Genomic DNA, 24101 nt, shown 5'->3' with positions numbered 1-24101 from the left:
AAGTTGAATTTTAATTGTAAGGTCATTGATGCATCATTATATTTATTTTAATGAAAATGATCAAGAGTTTAATTTGTCTGTAATTTTTGTCATTGGGGGTCAGTCTTGTTCAGGAAATATTGTACTAAAATTTTGGAAATAAGTAGTTATAATTATTGTAAATTCTAGTTACAGAACTTAAAGTAACTTTAAACTGTGCGTTGACATGAAGCACAAGGTTTTGACAACACCACGTACTTGGGAAGCAGTTGTGCAATAGTTCCACATCCCATTGTTTGTTGCATTGAATCCCAAAATTGAGGTTTAACTCCTGATAAATATTGAATGACAAGGATTCCTTTGAAGTGTTTAATGATTTCTCATCTCCTGCATTTTGTCTATAGAAGCACCATACGTGCATAATATTACTTGGAGAAACTGCATTGTTACACTATATATTTTTCTGATGTAGTTTAATTTTATAAATATTTCAAGCTTATGCTACTCGGGGAAGATAAAAGAGCTAGTTTTACTGAGGAGTGAATGCAAAGGGTGAAGGGTAACTTCATATTCAAAAGCATGCTCTGTTTTCTTTTTTTTTCTTTCCCCCCTCTCCTAATTGGTGGCTGAAAATGACATAAATACTTTAGCAACTTTGTGCTATGGCATACCAAACCTTTTAGGTTCCCAGCTGGTGAAGTGTGAGAGTGTTTTCCAGTACAGATAAAAGCTGGTAGGGAGCTAAAGCTTCTTATTTCCCTTGCTCACTTTTTACCCCTGCAACCTAGCAGCGACAATGTCTGAGAGCTCTTTTCAAAATAAGAACATAAAAGAAGTTCTCCAGATGCCAGCATTTAAATAAATTCAACGTCATCTTTGCTCCAACAGCATTATTGACCGTGCTTCATGGAGCGGCCAAACATTTTCAGACATGATACTAACATTATACTGGGACACCATGCTCTCGCTAACTCCCAGGCAAGAGACAATAGAGTTACCTTAGCATTATGCAGTAGCTGTTCTAATTGGCTTTGCAGAGAAGCAGGAATTACTAGGTTAGGCCCAGAACCTTATATGAATATGGCTGTTCAGCTTTCTTATCTGGAGCTAAAGTGTGAAAAGCTGACTTGAGTGTTTGCAGTATTTCTGATAAGAGGACTATGAAAGAGGTAGGATGGTGGGCATCAGGACTGCAGGAGGCTGCAGGTATGTTATGGAAACCATGTGCAAGCAGGGTGTAGAGTAGGAGATAAAGGAAGTGGTTTGTGGGCCTGTACTGAGATCTGGATTTGATTTGTGAGCCTGGGACCGGAGGGTAGGTCATTGACTTTATGCAGATCAGTGGTCACCAACCGGTCAATCTCAACAGACTGTCAGAAGCGCCACGATTGGGAGCAGCAGGACTTATGAGCTGCTGATCCCTTCCCTAGCCCTGCTGTGCCCCCTGACACTGGATGAATGGGGTCAGAGCCTGGGTGGCTTGTCCAGGTGCACAGGGGGTGGCAGGGTGGGGGTGCAGGAAGCAGATTCTGGGAGCAGATGCAGGGTTGGAGTTGCTATGGAGCTCCTTTTGTTGGAACAGTTGAGGCAGTGGCAGATGGGGAGGGGGTTTGCCCTGAGCAGGAAGGAGAAAGAAGGGAAATTCTCACCTTAAAGTCTATTGCTGTTCCTTTGCTAATATCTGCTTGTTAGGGGGTAGGGTGTGGGTGGGCAGGCACCGTAGATCCTGTGGTGCCTTTTACTTACCAAAAATGATCTTTACCATAAAAAGGTTGGAGACCACTGATGTAGATGTCGGGCCTGGTGTGTATAATTCTGTGCATGGTCCTGTGGCCCACCTATATTTTAACCCCATGGGCACAGGCTCCTGAAAGGCAGGAAGAACCACTTGCTATTCTCAGCCTGAGGAAAGTGAGGCTAAGTATGACGGTCAAAAAGCCCAAGTCTGAATCAATTCAGTCTTTGCCGGCTAGTCTAAGTTACAGCAATTTTTAAACTGAAAAACAACTGGATATTTATCTTTGATTCAGGAAATGCAGCCATATGCCTGCAGTGGCTCAGACCAGAAGCTGGGGGACACTAGAGCACTGCTCTCTGGCATGTAGCCAGCATGGGCTGTGTGTTTGCTTCTGAGGTTTCTGGGATTTACAGTCCAGAATCGCAGTACCAGGACTCTGCAGGGTTGCTGATCACTTCCTCTTCCCAGGTGCCTCTGGGATTTGTAGATCACAGCTGCAGTGAGTTTGAGCAGGGGAAAGGGGTATTTAACCCTTCTCCCATGCGCCAGAACCCAGCCTGGGTTTGCTGGGGGAGGAGTAGAAAGCATTGAGTCAGTTAGGGAACAAAGGGACAGGGCCAGTTCTGCTCTCCTGGAGCAGACAGCACAGCCCAACCTAGGGCTGCAAAGGATGCTGGGGGACTGTGACTTAACTTGAACCAGGAAGGGGCTTGGGGCAGAAGTTTCATAAACCGGTTTGACCCAAATCAGTGAAGTCTGCTACTACATTCAACCAGGTTTATCTTAAACTGGTTTCAGTCATTTTAAAACTTGCTTATGTTCACTGAGCTTCTGTTCTGTTATGATTTTAAATCAGTTTTCTGATCACTTAAACCGGTTTATGTGTGACTTCTGTCCCCAGCCTGAGGGTGCACAGAGCAGTGGTGGTCTTATGCTGTGCTTGGTACTGCAGGACTGTTTGGGATTGGGAGGGACAGCCTGTAATGCCTTTATAACAGTGAAAGGGCTTGATAGGAATACTAATTCCTTCACTGGGTATTCCCAGATGATAACTCAAAAATCATGTCACTAGCTCACTTGGGATACAGGCTTCCACACTCCCCTGTATTTAAAAAAAAAAAAAAAAAAAGAGTTTCTGTCTTTACTTTAATCAAAGATAGAGATTGTTGTTTGCTAGGTACTAAGAGGAAAGACTTCTAGATGGTGTTCTCTCTCTGGTGCTTTTTTTTTTTTTCATTTTTCTAGATGCCTTCACCCCAAAAGCAGATGTTCTTGTATTTATATAATGTAATTAAGAGCTAGATGAACTGTACACATGTGCTAACTTTTTTTTTCATGAAACACCTGGTACTTACTGCTGTCAGACAAGATACTGAGCTTGATGGACAGCCAATATGGTAGTTCCTTTGTTTCTATATAAATGTAATGCATATGGTTTGCCTATGCCTGTTTCAAGTCTGATATACTTTTGAACAAAGCTCTAGATATTAAGTGTTATATGGGTCAATGTCCAATAAAATGCAATGTGCGCAAATTTGCATTGCACAGAAGTAACTTGATGTCTTGCACAGAATGGTCGTCAAAATTGTAATTAGTATAAGGGAATCTATAAACAGGTCTCTCACCACCTGAACACAGGAGAGAAGGTCAACATTATATACCTAGACATCCAAAAGGCTTTTGATTTAGTATCCCACAATATCCTTATGGAAAAATTGGAAGATTGTGTGCTTAACTGCTCGGCAGTTCACCAGGTGGGAAACTGGCTGCATGGTAGGACCCAGAGTTCTCATGAACAGATCTGTGTTGTCCTGGTGAGAAGTAGCCAGTGATGTCTCTATGGAGTCTGCTTGGATTGGTGCTTTTCAGCATATTAATTATTTGGATGTGGGGGTGAAAACCTCACTGGCCAGTTTGCAAATGACACCAAGTTATGGGGAAGCATGGTCGTGCCAGAAGACAGGTTGCAGATACAGGCATACCTAGATGGGGTGGAGAGCTGGGCGGACCAGAACCAAATGAAGTTCAACACTTGGAAGTATAAGGTGCTCTGTCTGGGGGCAAACAATCCCCAATGCCTACAGGCTCGGTGACAACAATTTGACTTGCACCACAGCTGGAAGGGACCTAGGGGTAGTGATCGACCATCAACATGAACATGAGCTGGCAGTGCAATGCTATGGGCAGCAGGGCAAACAACATGCTGGCATTCATTAACCACTGCATCTCATGCAAAACTAAGGAAATGATACTCCCACTGTACTTTGCACTGGTGAGACCTCAGCTGGAGTACCACATCCAGTTCTGGGCACTGCAGTTCAACAAGGACGTGGAAAAGCTTGAGAGGGTCCACAGAAGAGCCAACGATATGATCAGGGACTTGCAAGACGAGCCATACGAGGAGAAGCTGAGGGACTTGGACCGCTTCAGCCTACAGAAGAGAAGGCTGAGAGGGGACTTGGTAGAAGCTTACTGCTACATCAGGGGCCACGTCAACAACTTGGAGAACAGCTGTGCACCATGGCACCCCTAAGGGAAGACTAGTAGCAATGGATATAAACTCCTGGAAGGCTGCATCAGGCTCAGCTCCAGGAAAAACTCCTTCACAGTCAGGGTGTTCAGACTGTAGAATAAACTCCCCTCCAGTGGTGGTGCAGTTGCCTACCCTGGAAATCTTCAAAAGGAGACTGGACAGTCACCTGGCTGGGGTCACTTGACCCCAGTTGTCTTTTCCTGCCTAGTGCAGGGGGACTGGACTCGATCTACAAGTTCCCTTCCAGCCCCTAACAGTCTATGAAACTATAAGAACATAAGACTTTTTTTGATTTAAGCAATGACTTCATGTTTAAGATATTTGCCAGCCTTGTTTGTTATGATGGATAAAGTATAAGGTGTCTTCACCTCCTCTACTAAGGTGTAAATAAAACGATAAGGATCTTTGTTCAGAAAAAATAAGTATTTACCAGATTAAGCCTCATAAATTGGAACAACAACATAAACATTTTTCTCTATACATATTTTAATGCACTGGGTCTGTGTTTATGCTTTGTCTGCGTTGCTAGGGAGAACTTCAGACATTCTTGAAGTCTGTACATTCCAAGAGGTATGAAACCATTGTTACTTTAAAATAATGCTTCAGGCATCTTGCCTTAAAATGTAAGAGAACTACAGACTTACACAGGGCAGAAATCTTATGCAGCTAATTCTATGGATTAGAGTTAATGTTTTCTTAAATTCAGTGCTTCAGATTTCCTTATACCTCTAAACAGACCTAAGTAAACTAAAATGCAAAATATTCCAAACATTTCCATCTACTTTGTAGCCAAAAGGTGTATCTACAAATGAAATGCCTCTAAATGAGTAGGATTGGATAAATATTCTCATAGCCGTGAGCTATGTTGCAACCGTCAGCATAACCTAACGCACAACATTTTTGTTTTCCTGACCTTTAATACTTTTTTGTGCTTGCACTGATTTAAGTCGAACGTCCCTAATACTCTTCTGCCTATGGGCTGATGTACTGCCAGCAAACTGCCAATTTGTTTTTTTGTGAGAATTTGTTTTTGGGTGTAATATCCAGATAGGCAGTACTTAGACACCCTTTGATAAGTGTTTTCTACTTGCAAATAAAAAAAAGGTCTTAGTTCTTTTTCCCTTTTGAGTCTCATCCTCTGAGACAAACACGATATATAAAAAATTGCTCCCCCTCCATATTATCAGATGGGAAACCATGTACATTGGGACCCTTGTTTTTTGAAAGAATATCAGTAAAAACAAGTCACTAATAAATGGTTTCCCTAATCACAGGACAGACTGGCTGCTTTTGATTTAGTAATCTAAACTCTGTTTGTGGGCAACTAATATGTATTTAGCGTAAGAGCCAAATCTATGTTGGGTTCTTCTAAACACACCCTAGCAAGGAGGCAAAAGTTCTGTCAAACCAGTTTCAGCTCATCTCAAAAACAATTACTGCAACAGTGAAGCAATAAAATGGTAGCTAAAAGAAAGCTTTGCATTGGAAGAGACCAGAGTTGTACTGAATATTAGACATTGAGAGGAAGGTGGGAGGGCTGGGTATGTTATGGTTGCTTCCCTGTATGGATCAGTTTCCTTGTCTGACTGTCTTAAACTCAGATGAAACTGGTAGGATGTCGTGATCCTACCCCCTTGATTTAGTAAATTCATTCAGGAAAAAACAGGTTACTAATAACAAAAAATGAATTTGTCAGGAGAAATCTTTTTGAAAAATGGTTGGCTGCTTCTACCAGATAGCTGACAAAAAGGGTTTTTTTTGTTTTTGTTTTTTTTTTAAAAAAAAACCCTTCCCAATGTTGTTGAGGTCAAGATTTAATTGGAAGTAGGGGCGGGGGTAGAGGAGAAGAGGAACCTGATACACTAAGGCTAGGGACAGAAGTTATATAAACCGGTTTAAGTGATGAGAAACTGGTTTAAACCTGTAACAGAACAGAAGTTCAGTGCACAGAAACCAGTTTCAAAATGGCTGAAACTGATTTAAGATAAACCTGGTTGAATGTAATATCAGACTTAACTGATTTGGGTCAAAATGGTTTATGAAACCTCTGTCCCAGGCCCCTTCCTGATTTCAAGTTAAGTCACAGTCCCCCAGCATCCCAGCGTGCTTTTCAGCCCTGGGGTGGGCTGTGCTGTCTGTCCAGCAGAGAAGGGTTGGGGGTGGAGGAAGGGAAAGCAGGGACCACCTCTGCCAGGCAAACCCAGGCTGGGATTTGAGGGTGTGGGGGAGGGCGTTAAGCACCCCTTCCCTTGCTCAAACCTAGTGCTGGCTGAGGCTGTGAACTACAAATCCTAGAGGCACCTGGAGGCAGGAAGAGAAAGTGATGAGCAACCCTGCAGAGGCCTGCTGCTGTAGGTCTGGACTGCGTATCCCAGAGATGTTGGGGGCACCAAGAAGAAGAAGTGAACACAGCCCATGCTGGCTGCATGCCAGAGAGCCATGATCTAGTGCCCCCCTCTACCTTCCAGCTTCTGGCCTGAGCCACTGCAGGCATGTGGCTGCATTTCTTGAATCAAAAGTAAATGTGTGTTCAGTTGTTTCTAAACGTACTCTGCAGTTTAGACCAACCTGCAAAGAGTAGATCGATTCAGTCTTGGGCTTTTGACTATATTTAACCTAAACAAATCCTGTTGAAATGTGCCCTTAAACCTATCCTGGGAAGTGTTATGCAGCCTGTGTACTGGGTGTTTTAAAGCAAGTCAGAATATGCTTGGACTATTTTCACTAAGCCCTGTGGTTGCTCACTTAACAACGGTTTGTTTCATTCTCACATGATTACTACCTATTTCTTTATATGAGGGGTTTTTTTTTTTATTTGTTAACAGCCTATGAACAGCAAATGTCAAATATTTTGGGATTAGTAAAGCTATCCACAGCCCTTGCTGGGATAAAGCAGGAGAACAGTCAGCCTAGAAATCCTAATAGTATGTTTATACCCAGCAAGGAGCTACAAAAGAGAACTGTGTATTGCACATGCCATGGGATTCTTTCTTTCCTTTTATTCCCTGTTTGACCAGAGGCTAGCCAGAATTTAGCACTGTAAATTATTCGAATTTGGAGGTAAAAATGTTGATGAAGGGCAAAACCCCATTCAATAGGAAGGAGAAACCTAGGAAATTAAGTATGTTGGAAGAGGGTTGCAGAGCTGGAGGGTGATGGTAGGCAGGAAATTGGAAGCTGCTTCCACTTCTGACAGCCTGGTGCACTGTATGATACTTTAACAGAAATGGATTCCACCTCAGCTGACAGATTAAAACATTGTTCCCGACACTAGCTCCACATGTTTGTACCATAAAGGCAGTTTGCATTGCTGTTTAACAGCAAGAGAAAAAATGTGATAAGACTCCCTGTAGAGATTCCTTGCTGTCCCTGAACGGGGAGGCAGAGCTTTTACTTATAGTTAGTTGCCTGCAGTGCTTCATTAAGTTATTTTTACTTTGTTACAAGAAATACATGGACAAATACAGTGCTTGGGTAAGAGCAGTGAGAATGATCACAGAGCTGGAGAGATTCATTTGAGATATTACTATAGGTTACTTCAGTTCCCTTTGCTAACAGATGTCTAAGTGGTAGAGAAGATAAGTTTTTACAAATATATGAAATGGATGAAGAGTGAGAGTGAAATCCAGTTTGCAAATGAAGTTGATGGAAGTTTTGTTGTTGCTTCGATGAGGATTTTTCTGTACTAGAAAGAGAGAGGGATTTAAGGGGATAGAAGATAATAGTATTAGAGATAATGGATTAAATTTGATGCAAAATTTAAAGTAAATAAGAAAAGGTTTTGAAATGAGTATACCCATTGGTATAACTTCTCTGAAAATGCACAATTCAGAAGACGATATAATTAGGAGTACTGGAATGGAATAGTTTTGGCTGAGTATTATGGGGAAAATGTCTCCACAGTGAGACTGGAAACATTTTGAAGGGGAATCTGGGGATTGTAGGTAACCTGTAATGTTTATGAGAGCAAAGATGTTGGAAAAATACCAGAGAGGACAGCTCTGCTTCTCCCATATTAGTAATTCTACTAAAAATGGGAGAAAGCAAATATTTATTTGATCAAATCCAGGCAGTAGTTTAAACAGTAGTAGCGAAACTAGAGGCCTTTCATTTGGAATTGGCCACCAGAATGTGCTAAATTTGACAGTTTAGTATTTGGACAGTCAGAATTCTAACTTAGCCCTTTTAAAAGTGTTAGTTTAGTAACAACTAATAATTACAGTTAGCCAAGTAATGTTAAAAATACTAACACTATCTTATAAGCAGCATCAGTCCATTTTTTTTTCTTTTCCAAACGAGAGCAACTAGCAAGGTATCGCCATAAAGATGTTTATCACAATTTCCTATTAGTTTCTAATGTCAAGTATTTATAATTACCTGCTAATTGTTTTTGTTACTATTTTATTTCTCAGCTTTGTTTTGGTTTTTGGTTTTTTCTTTTGCATTGGACTAATTCCCCCTTGTCTTCATCCTGCTCTTAACTTTTCAGCTTCAGATTCAAGTGGTCCTTTGCTGTTGCCTGGTTTCCAACCAGACTCTCTCTGCGGACTGTAATTATATAACTTCTTTGCCAGTGGCAATTCCTTTTCTCTGGCAAGAGATAAAAGAACTAATAGGAACTTGAAGTCTCTGACTAGATGCTGTGCCATGTGGCTCTCATTAGATGGTGCTGCACAGCAATGGGACTATACTCAGTCATCTCTCTCTCTAACACTTAATGTCAAGTTTATAATATATGTAAGCCATAGGATATGGGGGTCCTGAGGGTTTCACCCCTGACTTGATTCCCTTATTACATTGCTTCTGCATCTCAAGGCTGTTCCAGTGTATTACCTTTTTAAATTAATGTGTAGTTACATACTTATTAAAATTTTTTTTTTTTTGTTATTTCAGGATCTCTCCCACATCTTAAACTTTTAATCATAATTTTAATTATATCAGGGGTCCAGTTACCAGATCTTTCGATGGCTTCTCTCCTGCTTGAAGTTTTGCAGCCTCAAATAATTTTTTAAAAATGGTAGTTTTAGAGATTGTGCCCACTGGAGCATTGCTTTTTATGCTGAGTTTCATTCATTTTGCTTGCAATGTAATATTGCATGTTAGTGACAGCTTGTGGTTTATTGGGGTAGAGAACCCAAAAGAAGAATTTTATTTTTAACTAGCACAAGCAACTTTGATTTTAGAAACTTTTACTTGTTTCTGTGAGTCTTACTATTGTTGGGAGATTTGCAGGGTTGCATCTTGCACTAGGTTTTATAATTTATGAAAAAGAGTGATGATGTTGGCTCTGTGATGACGTGACAGGCTCCGTGCTCGGTGGCAGCTGCCCAGAGTCCAGGCTGGCTGTGGTGTGCCGAGTGAAATGGTCTCACATGACATGCTCTGGCATACATGCCGGAAGTTGTCAACCCCTGGTGTAGACAATATTGCTAGCCTTTTGAAGTATCTTCCATTCCCACTGTGAAACTATTCACCCTCCACTTGTTAGTATTGCTTATGAGTTAGATAACCACATGGAATGGATTGAAAAGTGTTGGGCATAGTGGGTGGTAAAGATAGGAAATAGAGAAAATGCAGGAGATATATGTAACATAGAAGCCATAATTGTATAATACCTGTGCAGAATTTTTGTTTTGATCACGTCTACCTAGAATTTTATACTCTTCAATACTGCACAGGTAATATTGCCTCCATTTTCTGGTGTTGAGAAGCTGCCCAGGACTAATGAACTGTATGTAAATGACTCTGATGAATGGGAAGAAACAACTATATGTAAACTTGCACTTCTGTGCACTTTACTTTTCTCTTGTATTGCTCTGCCTTCTACTCCCTCAAATTTAGGTTACAGGCTTTCAGGTGAGTACCTGCTATACATGGGCTGAACTTCCAACCTATGGAACAAAGTACATTTACCAGGGATAACGATTTGAATATATGAATTATAGTATTTCCAGACCTACTATTGAAAAAACTTTTTGCAGAAGAATTGCTGTATATTTTAATTTGAGTTCTATACTCTTCTGCAGTTGTGGCTTTTCCACTTGGCATCTCTACTTCCTGCTAGTCCTTAAAGAGCTGTTGTGAATCACAAGTAAGTTGTGATTCTTCTCTGCATAAAGTGAGGGTTTACTATGCCACTGTCTATTAACATTAAAAAACTATAGCCTTGTTTATGGTATTCCCAGAAAATCAGTTGTGTGCCTTAGTAGATTGTATTATAATTTCATTTTATTGTCATGCCATATCATACAGTTTGTAAGATATAACTGCATAAAACTTTAAATCCAAAACATTCACTTTGCCTGTATCAAGGTCTGTTATAGTTTGCAGGAATCTTATCTATTTTTGCCTTAGAGATGCCTAAATTGCATATCTGTCCATGAATTCTTGTATGCAGGAAGGTTAACAGGAATACCTAAATCGCTACAACTGAAATGCTTCCTTTTCCTTTGTTTCCTCTTTGTACTTTTATTCATTTTAACAAGCAAAATGTTGCCTTTATTTTCCTCGAGATGATCAGTTTACAATATTACGTAATTATTATTATTATCATCCTGCGGTTTATCTTCTCAGCCAAAAAAAGTATTAAAAAAATAACGTGTTCAGAAGCTGTGCAAAGCTTGTCCATCAATTAACTTTTTATAAACCAAACAGACTTCAAATTATTGTATTTATTCACATATGACACATGTACCTTTTCCCGAAAATTAGCTGCCAGAAATTTGGATGCATGTCTTTAAACCAGGAGATGCAGTGAGCAGAGGACCCGATCCTGCACGAGCTAAACTGCCCAGCCCCTGCTCTTAAACCAAGCTGACAGTCAGCAGCATATGCTGAGTTATCTGAGGGCTCAGTTAGCTTAAGAAGAGGGGTCAGTCAGTGTGGTTCCAGTAGGATTGGATCCTTGGCTGAATCACTCAAGAGGCAGGAGGCCAGCAACCTCCTGTTGAGATACCTGAAGGCCTGATCCTGCCTGAACTGAACTGCCTGGCCCCTGATCTCAAGCTGTACAGGCCTTCATCTGACTCTGCAGGTACTTCTAGCTAGGGCTGGGCTCTCAGTTTATTTGGCAGATATGTCTGATTTGGGAATGTGCTGTAGTGTGCGAGAAAATACACTGCTGTTTGTTAGAATCTGTTTGAGCACCCACTGCTGGCCAATTTAATGTGTGCTCATCTCTGCATGTATTAAACCTTTGGAGTCTATACAGAATCAAAGCACCACCTCTGTGTTGTGGTGTACAGCCATATTCCCTGGCTGCATCCTGTGGGAGCTCGATGCCGAATTATATAGGACTGAATTAAGCACAGGCTCAGACCTGTTCAATTTAAAACTTTTATTGTTTCACAAATACATAAACTAAAGGAGGTCTGTTGGTTCACGAGGTTCCCAAATCAAGCCCTTGCTCTCTAACCTGGAGGCTAGGTGCGGCTGCCTGATTCAGTAGTCTCAGAACTGGTCAACAGCTCATTTAAAAGGAGTCCCTTATCTTTTTTTAGGCAAAAGATACAAAACTGGTAGAAGTGAGGCATCTAACATAACTTTACTATTAGTTATATATGATAACACTTATACATATGCATTTTCTAATTCTTACTTCTGTTGGTTATTTAGTTAACTTATCTATATTATAATATCAGGTGATACGCTTTGTATTATAATCATTACACTTCTTACGTTAATTCTTAATGACCTTTATATTTCTTATGCTAATTTTCTATAACCTAAATACATTATTCATCTATATGTTTTGCTGGGTTTTGCAGGGTTAAAATGTCAAAACTGACATAATATGCAGTTGTTTTTTCGTCATTGCCCTGCAGTTTCCTATTCTTAACAATATAAGCGGCATGTCTGCTATTTTTATCATTTGTTTAAAGGTCAGAAGTTCAGTATTTTCATCTAAGGGTCAGAAAGTGATTACCAGAATGTCAATAGCTGACTCCTCAACCTCCTTGAAGCATTCTGGGAGTTTTAGTGCATTTCTTTAATGCTAGGCCTTGCTTAGCATGAGCACTCTCTCACACATCCCCCCCCTTCAAAAGCTACAAGCCAGAGTCCACCTCTCTGCTCCCACGATTTCACTAGACTCCCAGCAGAGCTGAAGTACATCCTATCCCAGAATCCTACTGAATGTGCGAGCAGGTAAACTTAGGTGCACATTTTATAATACAGAAATTCTTCATGCCAAGGTCCTATTAATATATATCATGAACTGGCAGAAACTGTATAATGGCAATTGGACTTAGCTGACTCAAGATTTTGGTATGCTCCTTTCTCTTTTATCTAGATACTTGTTTCATTCTATTCATCTGTAAGATATTTGATCTGAGGCAAGGCTCTTCACTAAAAATATGCCCTGTTATGAAACACTTGTGTTACGTATAAACAGGAGTAGGTAAGTCTGTATCTAGGGTATGGAATTTTGTAAATGTTGTGGCTGATCCATAGTAAAGCTACCATTTCTGAAGATAGACATGCCATCCCAAAGAATGGCTACTAACACCTAAATGCAGCTAGGTTATATAAATAATGTGGTGCTTAATTTTTTAGCAAAAAAAACCAAACGTCCTGATAAGAAAGGTTGCACTTCCATATGGGTTATTGTTGACCTTGAAGAAATTTATGCCCCCATGTCAGCTTCATGTCACCTTATTTGTAGTAGGAATATGGATGTGAAAATGTCAGTGTTTAACTTACTTGTACTTTTATTTTTAGGCACTGCTTTCTATTTGGAAACATTTCAAATTAAAGTTTAAAAGGATACTGCTTATGTATGATCGTTTTGCTGAACCTGTGTGTAACCCTGTTAAAATATCTCTATTTTATGTAACAACCTCTGGGATGCTTATTTGCGTACTCTAATTGGTATGGATGATCAAAGAAACTTCTGTGCTTGTTTTGGCTGTGATAACATATTTAACAGTTTGAATATAAGGGGCCAGGTGAGTCAGGCTTGTGTACACTTGCCCTGCCTTCTAAAATTGTAAAGTTTATAAGGGTACTGATACTGTAGGAGAAAATAGGGTGAGTGCTGACCCCTTACTTACCTTTACCCAGACTTCTGTGGAGGTCTAAGGTGGAGGAACCCTTGGCTCAGGAGTTGAAGAGGCTTCTGAGGCTTCCACCAGGAGCTTATCCCTTGGGATGGCATTGCACTGTTATTAAGTCTTTTGGAGAACAGTACTTATGACATACAAATCTCTAATGGATTTGGGTTGAGGCCTGTTGCCTAGTTGTTTCTAAAAGAGCTGAAATATCTGTAGTAGTAGGTCAGGCTGAAACCTATATCAATTTTATATTAAAAGAGCTGAAATCCTTAAGCTTTCTCAAAGAAAAAAGGAGAGTGGTTTCCCCAAAAAAGTGGCAGTGAGCAGCTGTCACTGCTCTCTGTTCCCCTGCAAAGTGGTGGGTACATGCTGATTTTTGGCAGAGCGGCGGTGACCCAAGAGTTGTGGCCAGAGATGTGATCTCCACAGGAGACCTTGAAGGAAACTCCCCCCTACCCTCCCCACACATCTTGGACTGCAAAAAGTAGCATTTCCTGGGAAAGGGGAGTTTCAGATAGACTGTAACTGAGAAGGAGAGTGTGTTTTTGATAGTTGGGGTGTATATAATAATAGGTGTGTTTTAACAGATATATTGTTTGATAAGGTTTTGAAGTTCTCATTTCCCTTTAATAAAACTTGTGTTTTCTAGTGGATAACAAATTGCTTGTGAATGGGGAAATTGTTCTTTTAGGACCTCTAGTAAAGATTATTTTTCCCAGGTTTCTGGGTTGGGGACTTGAGCCAAACTCCCCAAATTTGAATCTGGCCCTTGTACTTCTCTCCAGGGCCTGGCAAAGGGTTACATGCGTTAATTGGATTATGTTAAATGACAGTGCATGAAAATATGCTAAAAATGACCTAAACAGTGAAAATGATCCACACCTTCAGTTATGTTGACTACTCATGTTTCTGGTAAACAGTTAGTATCTATGTAATCTGTATTCTCGAAATGCCTTGATTTTTTTTTTTTTCTTTTGTCAGATAAAATATACATATGATTTAATTCCAATAGCATTGAAAGTCTACTGGAGTGCAAGTCATTTTCATAGGATTGACTTCAGAAAACTCAACTGTTTTCCTAGTTATTAAGTTTATGTTGCTGCTTTTATGGGGACGATTCTAACCTTAATAAATAGTGTTCATAGTGGTAAGACTTCTGATCTCTCTCCATATTTTCTTTTAAAATCCTAACTAAATATAACTGACATTTGAGTTATCTAGTAAACTGCAATTCCCAAATCTTAACATTACCAAGCGATAATCTCTATTATGTTAATATTTTACTCTACTAAAGCTATAGAAAACTGGTTTATTAATAAAGCTTGTTATAATCATCTTTAAGAGTAAATTAATGTTTGGATAATTTTCACTTCAATGTAATGACTAATTTTGATCTGCACTCCGGATCAGTCTCAAAAGCCTAATGTTTGAAGAAATAATAATAATAAAATACCTTTCTGATGTTATTTTATTAAGGCAGTTGGGTCCTATAGTAAAAGCAAAGTGTGAATGAGTTGTGCTGCCATAATTCCATGTTTTAAATTTTATCTCTAACTAGGCACCTGCTTCCATTTTATGGAGTCAATTTTTATGTACAGTGAGCCACACTTCTGCTCTTGACAAATAAGAATAATGAAAGTAATTAAGGCTGGTGTGTTTTGGGGGAGAGAATTGAAAAACACAGTACAACATAGAAAAATGACATGAAACTTATTTCATACTTGTATCAGTAAGTTACTATACAAATTTAAAGCACCTTGATAAAGTTTTGGAAAACAATATAGTGGTGCATATTTGTGATTTGTTGCATGTTTATAGTTCTTGCTGTTTGAATTTTGTGGCTTAAAGTGACTGGACTTGGTTTGTAACAAACAGCTTTATCTAATTTGCTCATTTAGTTAAGATGCCAAATTGTCATTTGGACTATTTTCCCAGCTCCATTTTTATTCTTGAGCTTTAAACTTCATGTAGGTCCTCTTACTACTATTTTTAAAATAAAATGCTAGTGCTTTCACCAATCTGGGAATGAGAATAAGAACTGAGATTTGTGTATCAATTCACTTGCAAGACAAGTAAAGATTCCCTTCTTACACAATAAAAACAACTAAATGCAGTGACGATAATGTCTCTCTGGTTTGAAATCTAGGTCTGTTCATATGAAATACCACTAATCCAGTCTGTTATCAGCTTTGTTTTTTCTTGGGTTGTTGTCCCAATGACTCTTTTGGTATATCCTTTAAGCTGGCAGTGAGAAGTAGCTGGAAAAACTGGAAAGCATCTACATTTATTTCTGAATCAGGTCCTAATTCTGTGTGGTTTGTTTGTTTGTTTGTTTTACATAGATGTATCTTGCTTTAAGTCTGTGGAGAAGCAGCATCCCTTCCCTGCAGTGCTGCAGGCCAAAAATAACTATTTCCACTAACAAAAATATGTCCAGAAAGGCAGATGGAATGGGAGTTACAATCCTTCTTAAATGTGCATGGGTACTGTCATTTTGTTAATGAGGTAGATGTTTTGGGAATCATTTGAGACATCCCTTAATTCAGGGCATTCTCTCCTTTTACTTTTTACTCGATATTAATGTGAAGAGGTCTAGGGGACAACTTGTATAAATCAATAAAAGGCTGAGATTTGTTTTTCTTTTATCACTAGGTCAGTGTCTGGAATCAAAGCATTGACACTGCATCAAGGGTTGATGTAGTCTGGAGAAACTGATGTACTGTATTTACCCAAACCCAAGATAACTTGGACTTTAAGATGACCCTCCAGAAATTGTATTATATATGTGAAAACATTTGTAGATTTATTGTTGTTTTCCATGCTGCATAGAATCAAATTATGGAAGAGTCATTTTATACTTTTCCATACCCACTGTTGTAGGAAAAAGCGGCATGGGGCAGGCAGCTTGCTTCCCCACAACCTGCTTCCATGCCACTTAGGTCTCTTGGCACCAGCTGTTGTCTCCCCAGCTCCCCATTGCTTATTCAGTGAGGTGGCTTTGGCATGGAGCATGCAGTGGCTTTGGGTCTGGAATTGGACCTGGAGCCTCAGGAGTTCCCCTGTTGAACGGTGGGGAGGGGAGGAGAGTGAGGATGGTGGGGAGGCAACCTTGTCTTGGATGCGAGTAAATGCAGTAATAATTTCAACAGCAACTGTCATAGATAAATGCCCTCTTTTTCCTTCTTGCTGTTTTCCTTCTAAGCAAAGCCCAAAGCTGTGTGTTTTTCATATTTTCAGACTTGAAGGCTTTGTCTTTTTACTACTGAAAATTCCTTACAAGGGCTTGATCAAGAGAGAACTCCTCCTTAAAGCTGCTGTCGCTTGTCACAACAGCCATGAATTCCATCAGGAAAAAGATTATAACCGAATACTTGCCTCCTTCCATCTATCCCTTTAATCTATTTTCTTCTTATCAGTTTTCCTAGTTGGTGATAGGCAAATGATAGATTTGACAGATGCTGTCAATGTGCTATCCTGGGTACTTACCATCCAAGAATGTCAGATTCCTTTGTAAAAGCTCACAGTTGGCTCTCCAAGTTGCTTCCAGTTTCTTTGCATTTTTTCTTGAGTTTCTGTAAACTATGGTTTTTTTTAAAGCAAACTGGAACTGTTAGTTAAGATAGAGATTCAAAATATCAAGCTCTGTTTCATGGTAGATACAATGCACAGCCCTGGGAAAAGTGTCTTATCTAAACTTTTCCACATCATGTGAACTATGTTAACTACTGCACAGAGTTTTAGTTGTGCTTTGAAGTTTTCTTCCCTGATCTTCCAGAACACAAAAGCTGTTGTACATTCAAAATAAAAAAAAGTAAATATTAGCGATTAGCTAGCTTTCATAAATCATCTGTATCTAATGAACTCAGTTTTAGGCATGTCAGTGGATTCATGAGCTAGTTTAGTACTAAACCTGTCTTTCTAAGTGCATTTGTGAAATGGCTGGCATCACTGCAGAAAGAAAATGATCTTGATTACTAGTTTTAAAATATTCTAAGTAGTGGCTTTGCTTTTTCTCTAGTGTATGTGAAACACTCTCCATAAATAACTGCTTATCAGCCTCTCTGTCTTCCTTCAAAAATCCGCTTTCAGATTCTTCTGCCAGAGAGCCAAGAATGAAAATTTGACAGTGGTTAAGCAGCTGGTGAGCTGTGACCTATGCTTATTGTACTCAGTAATGGTCTTATTGCTTCCTTGCTTTGCCTCATTATGCTAACTGTGCTACCTTGTGTTTTATATTGTAAGCTCTTAGTTTTATAGTTAGAGGGTTGGAAGGAACCTGAGCAGATTGAGTCCAACACCCTGCCATGGCAGGAAAGAGTACAGGGGTCAAATGACCACAGCAAGGTGATTGTTAAGCCTTGTCTTAAGGATCCCCAGGGTAGGAGCCAGCACCACTTCGCTTGGAAGTTGGTTCCAGATCCTAGCCGCCCTGACAGTGAAGTAGCGCTTCCTAATGTCTAGCCTGAATCTACCCTTTGCCAGCTTGTGACCGTTATTTCTAGTCACTCCTGGTAGTACTCGGGGAAACAGGGACTCCCCCCAATGCCTGCTGGTCCCCTCACTCTTCAGTGATTGTCTTTGTTATGCTTTGACAGTGTATAAAATCCTTCATCATATAAGTATTAAAGAATAGCAAAAGACTTTGTAATTTGTTTTTTCCTTCCAGGAGTGCTTGTTTCAATCCATTAGGCTAACTTTTACTTGCAAGCTTGAGGATTCCAACTTCTTGTGCCAAAATCTTGTTTAGAAACTTTGGAATGGACTTAACCAAAGTAGCAAACCTTTGAAGCTGTTCCTATTCTATTTTATAGTTCAGTCTAATGCTAGAAGTTTTGTGAGCTCACGTAGGCCCATCGAATTTCATGTAAGATGCTGATTTTTTATATATATATATATATGTATAGGATCATGTCGGCATATGAAAGGACCAGAAAATTGCAGAGAGTTAAGTGGGCAGGGAGTGATTGGATAGCAGCTGTCATGTATCCACAATTCTTTTACCCTATGCTGAGTAAAAGTTGAACTTAAGAGACTTAGTTCTGTTTCATTCAAAAGTAATGCTCCATTTTAGCCTTCGTTGACCATAGCATAATTGGAAGTGTACGAAGTTACTACGTGTTAGTTGCTGTTGTAAGTCTCTAAGTTTCTTTTACCTATCTGACATGTGATCATTTCTCCATATCCATAGACTTAATTTCCTAACTTGGGCCAAGGAGACTTGCTCAATATAAAGTAGCAGTTCTGCATCATATGTACTTCTTCAGTTGTCCAGTGCCTTGTCTCTGCTTCTATGTCCCCACTCCCCATCTCAAAAAACTAACAAGCCCTCCCTCCCCCCACCAAAAACCCCAAGCCAACAAACAAAAAACACCTCCTATAGGATGGTTTGTGCTTCAAATTCCTTTGTTTCTTTGTTTAAATGTATTGTATATGTATACACTTGCAAATCAGTCCTTTAACTGAACTCGCTGAGCAAATGTTAAAGAGGACATCTATAAAATTCAGGCATGTTAATTTTAAACTGTTTTACAGCAGCAATTAAATACATCTGCTTAATTGTTTTTTAAACTTGCATCTTATAGTCATCACTGGCTTTACTCTGGAAAAGCAGAAACTGAACTGAAAATATGTATACATCTGAAAGAAGATGCTCTTATAAACTGGAAGAGCTGGAGCGGATAAAATAAAAAAGTGAATAATCTTGCAAAAATATTCTTTTTCTTTTTTCCTTTTAGAAACTGGTGAGTGAGGTTATCTTAAATGGTTGAAAGCATATTCAGAATTTAATTATGCCCATTACATAAATGAATCACAGCCAGTATAACCTGTTTTATGAGCAAGGATCAGAACATGTAGTGAGTGTCAAATCTTACTCAACACTTAAAGATGTTGGGTCAAGCTTTTGAACAAAAATGTCCAGGAAAAATATGAGCCCTTAAATGTCTCATGTTTTATTGACCTTTTGATTTCACAAATAGGGTGTATTGCTATGCTATGGTACCCATTCAAAGAAGGTCTTTTTTAATGCAGATTGTTGGTTTTTTCATAATTATTCATTCTTCCTTTTGATTTTATCAGAGGTAGCCAGTATAGCTTTTCTGAATGTGCACTTGAAGCATAAGAATACAATAGTATGTTCTGAATAATTTGCATACCAACTTGGGGCGCAGTCCTTCAATCTAGTACTGTTGAAGTATGCATTATAATATATAAATTAAGAGCTTACTTATTCAGTGGTTAAACTAATTAACAAAAACAAAAGATAACAAAAAAACCAAACAAGTTTTGCCACACATCTGTAGGTTCGGTTGTACCCAGCATATATAGCAGTAAGCTACTCTTTCCTCTTCTACATTTCAATAAAATTGTTTTATGCTATTTTATAGTCTATATTTTCCTGTACTGTTATTCTCTCTATGTGGTAATGTTATCTTTAGTGTGTCCTATCATAATTATTAGGCCTGTGTGAATAGGGAAGTATTCGATTTTGATTCGGATTTGGCTGTTTCGAAGGACAGTGATTCAATTTGGAGATTCAGATCATTGTCCTGAATCGACTCGGCCAAATGAGCTTCAGAAGATTTGGCGCCGATTCGGAGAGATTCAGTGATTTTTGGATTAGCCGGGGAGAGGCAGGCACAACCAAAACAAACAAAAAAACCAAAGCCCCACACTCGCCAGCTGCAGCAGTGGCAATTGGGGCCTCTGGGCACTCATGGCAGAGCCCATGCTTGCTCAGTGGGGATCGCCCCCCCCATTTGGCACCCACGCAGCAGCTGCCCCATGACATGGGTACAGCGCGGCTCGGCAGGGTGCTGAGCGCTGCCTGGGAGCTGGGGCTGTGTGCTGCCAGGATCCAGTTGACAGGTGGAGCTACTGCAGCTCTCAGACAGCATGTGGCACGTTACAGAGCCACACTGCACCCATGCCATGGGGCAGCTGCTGTGTGGGTGGTAAGCGGAGAGCGATTCCCACTGCCCTGTGCTGCATGGGGAAATTCTGCCATGGGTGCTAGGGGCCCAATCACTACTGCAGCTGGTGAATATGGGGCTTTTGAAAAATGCTGGGACTAGGTTGGGGCCAGGCAAGGGATGGGGTCAGGCAGAGCAGCCACGACTCCTCCAGCTATGTCTGCCTCTACCCTGGCAGGGGGAGCCATGGGGGCTCAGCCCTGCTGCCACTTGCCCAGCCAGGGTGGGGGTGGGGGTCATGATGAAGGTGCAGCTCTCTGGGTGGCAGCAGGGCATAGCCCCTGCTCCCAGCACTGTCGCACCCACATCAGCACCAGGACTGGGGGCCATGCCCTGCTGCTGCTTGTCCCCTTCTGCCTGGAACAAGCTGCGCCCACATCTTGCCCCCCCACCTCCATCCCAGTTGGGGAATCGACAGCAGGGCAGAGCCCCCACTCCCAGTGCTTCCATGCCTTCATCCTGCAGTACTCCTGCTCCTCTTCCCAAGTAACATGCCCCCCTGCCCTGCCTGGGCAGCCCCAGTCCCTCCCTCCCCCATGCCCCTTCTCTCCCTCTTCCCCCCGCCCCGCAATCCCAACAGACCTACCAGAGGGAGGCAGCTGTCAGCTGCCTGTTTAGTCTATGGCCAAATCTCTGAATTGGCTGAAACTTTTTTCCAAAGCTTTTCCAAATCGATTTGGATGCTTTTAATTAATTCGGAGCTCATTTTTGGTCTCCCGAGTTGATTGGATTCGGGGATTTGGTCCCCAATCAGGCTGAATCTCCTCTGAATCAAATCAGCTACTGAAGCTTTGCACAGGCTTAATAATTTATTACAGTGCCAGATGACCCATGATGCATCTGAATTTCATGACATCTCTTAGAAAAGCTTGCAGTTTTACATTTAAAAGCTTGAACTAGGTTGCTTTTTGTAAAACCAACACACGTTGCACGGCATGATGCAGAAAACGGAGATGGCCAAACTCAATGTTAAATAGCTCACTGAAGGAGTCTTGAAGTACCTTGTTACAGTTTATCTTTTTAAAGTTGGTATCACAGAAACCTAACTGGACAGTACTGAAGTCTTATTTTAATGCCAACATATTAGTCTTATCAGCCTTCAAAATCTCAATCTGATTACTTCCATTCTGTATATATCATCTTTAAACATAGATTGTCACAGGGACTGTACGGTGAAGAATATTAGAGATTAAAATACTTTTAATTGAAAATTGCCTCTTAACGTAAAGCTTTGAAATTTTAATAAGCCCTGAAATCTAATGCAACCATCTACCACGTGAGACTGAATTTAGAATTATATCTAGTTGCAAGGTGGCTTATATTCTGTTGCTGTCTTGTATCAGTCAACTTGGGTATGTCCATACAGCTTTGCCGAAGTAGAGATAGGTTTGGTCGTACTCAGAGGTAGAAGTTTTGGGAGCCTATAGGCACAGACAGAAGTGCAACTTCCAGGTGTAACTCAAGGTGCTTCACAGGAAGTGAAATGAATTAGACCAATCCTCCTGACCCAACAAACGTTAGCTGTTGGGTTGGGATGGTGAAAGATCCAGCTCCAGTTTGGAGCCAATCCAGGAAGACAGTCTCATCTCTGCAACCTCTTCCCCTAGCTCCTCCCCCTCCCCTCCCTTCCCCCTTCCAGCTACCATTCTGTTTCAGAATAGGCAGGGGAGGGTGGGCCCACTTCACCCTCTCCCCCTCCCACACACAGCACTGGTTGGGCACACCCGAACAAACTCCTTTCTCCCCTCTGATTCTACAAGCAGCATCGGGAGCAGTGCTGGGCTGAGTCAGCCGAGCCCTGCTCCCCCTGCACCCAGACACCTGTTAATGAAGGTGCTCCTCTTTGGAACGCCTTCAGCAGAGCCCATGTGTAATAAGGGTACAGATTGTTGTGGGATCGGACCTTTTTAAAGCGCTCTGCAGCCATGTACTTGTTTGGTCACAGCCGTAGAGCACTTTCAGGGGCCAGTTTGGGCAAATTTTGTCACTTCCATCTGCACCTTTTATGAGACTTCACTTGTGAAAACTTCGATATTCATGGACTTTCAGGATTGTGGGTAGAGAGGGAAGGAAGAGAGGGAGCTTGAGGATAGCACTCTTACACTTTGTTTATGTCCTGGGCCTTTGGGATTATTCTACCTTTTACTCGCCATTTAAATTAAAAATGATCACATCACAAAAGATCCATGTATTCTCATCCTAAAAGCAGGTATCAATTTGGATAGGTGAAGACTCAATAGAATGATTCAAAGGTTAACTATACGCATCACCCTTTCTGATGTTAAATATGGGAGAAAAACCTTGTGTTTCTAGAAAAAAAAAATACTTTGTCAAGTATTGTGGCTTTCGGCAGGAAAAGAGGATATATTTACAACTGTAAAAAAAAAAAAAAAAAAAAAAGTAAAAGCTAAAAAATATAGAATTTTTTTAGCGCTTTTATTTCAATTTTATTGTGCTTTGCACATGATGCAGTAGTGGATTATTTATAATATAAAATAATAGTTACTGTTCCAATGAGTGTAATTAATGATTGATGGGCTCACACTGAAGGTGACTGGAATGTTGTTGTGTTTTTAAATAGCTAACAACTAACTAGCTAACTAATTTATAAGAACATCTGCTCTCAGTTTTTATGAAGGATGTCATGGATTGCCTTCCAGGGGGTGCTTGCTTGAAACCCTTGAGGCCTTGTTTAGTTTCTGGGAGTACTCCTTGAAGCCAGACCAGACTTGGTTTCTGGAGTGTGGGGGGAGACTTACCTCTTACCTTTCAATCTTCTTTCCATGGCCCTTGACACCAGAAGTAAGCAACTGAGAGGGACTTCACGTCTTCGTAGGTTGACCCAGCACAACCCATAGCTCCAAATATAACAGCAGACAATTTCTTCAGTAAAGGCATTTACTGGGGCACAGGCTGGTTATCTACAAGTTCTCTGTCCCAAGGGAGTTGGGCAATCCCTCTGTCCCCAATCCAGCCTGAACACCCCTGAGCATCCCCAGAAATACTCAGTTTGTTTAAACAGAGTAATTCAAGGTTCTGCTGTGCTAAAGGTGTATCTGGTCTTATCTTGCATGTAGTCAGCCCTTGCACTTAACCTTCAAATGAGGCTAAAGAGGTAAACTGAGTCACTATTATAACAAAAATTTGAGAATAGATAACACAGAAATATCACAATAATGTATACAGTTCCTCAGAGGCATAAAGAAGAAACTAATTTCTCTGAAAGTTTAACCTTTTGTTGATTTATAATACCTTAAATGAACTCTGTGGATCAGCTCCTGGATACAGAATTCTGTATCTCTCAACAGTTTTTCTATTGTCCCTTTTTTCAATGCAAATTAACACCTAATTATTTTCTTTGTAGGCAGTTACTGGGAAAAGTTTTGGAACCAAAAGCTTTCGAGCAGCTCTAGAAAATGGAGTCCTGTTGTGTGAGTGAGTATTGGTTTCTTTAAAGTAAAAGTTCCATAGCTCAAATATATTTACTAATAAAGGTAAATTTATATCGCTTGTTCACCTCATTTCCTTGGTTGCAAACTATTTATTGGAATAGATTAGATGGATTGCTCTTTAGCCCCAGGCCACATTCAGTTTTGGAACAGTAATACTTTCAAAGTATCACTTGTTATACTTGGGTGACTCTCTAGCAAACAAACCTTATGGATAAAACATTTGGGGAATATGAACTTTCTAATGCTGCCTGCTCAACTGCCAGTGTTTACGGTGTAATTGGGGTTGCTCCTCAAGTATCTCATCTGATACCAAGTGAGGATGTGGCCAGAACTTTTAGTTGCCTTGGTATAAAAAATAGTGTATATATGTATAGAATA

General features: G+C 40.4%; 1 protein-coding gene across 4 annotated transcripts in view; it reads left to right on the top strand.

The window, feature by feature from the left end:
• LMO7 (LIM domain 7) overlaps positions 1-24101 on the top strand; it is a 197447-nt gene that overhangs the window by 46055 nt on the left and 127291 nt on the right. For all 4 annotated transcript variants that reach the window (XM_090024179.1, XM_090024170.1, XM_090024144.1 and 1 more), the window contains exon 2: positions 23636-23706. In XM_090024179.1, the coding sequence (XP_089880305.1) occupies positions 23636-23706 (71 nt within the window). The remainder of the gene's footprint in view (positions 1-23635; positions 23707-24101) is intronic.

Source organism: Crocodylus siamensis, chromosome 1 (assembly GCF_052110815.1).
Source record: "Crocodylus siamensis isolate JL-2025a chromosome 1, ASM5211081v1, whole genome shotgun sequence".
NCBI lineage: Eukaryota > Metazoa > Chordata > Crocodylia > Crocodylidae > Crocodylus > Crocodylus siamensis.
The sequence above is the reverse complement of the archived record's forward strand: the minus strand, read 5'-3'. Positions and strand labels throughout refer to the sequence as shown.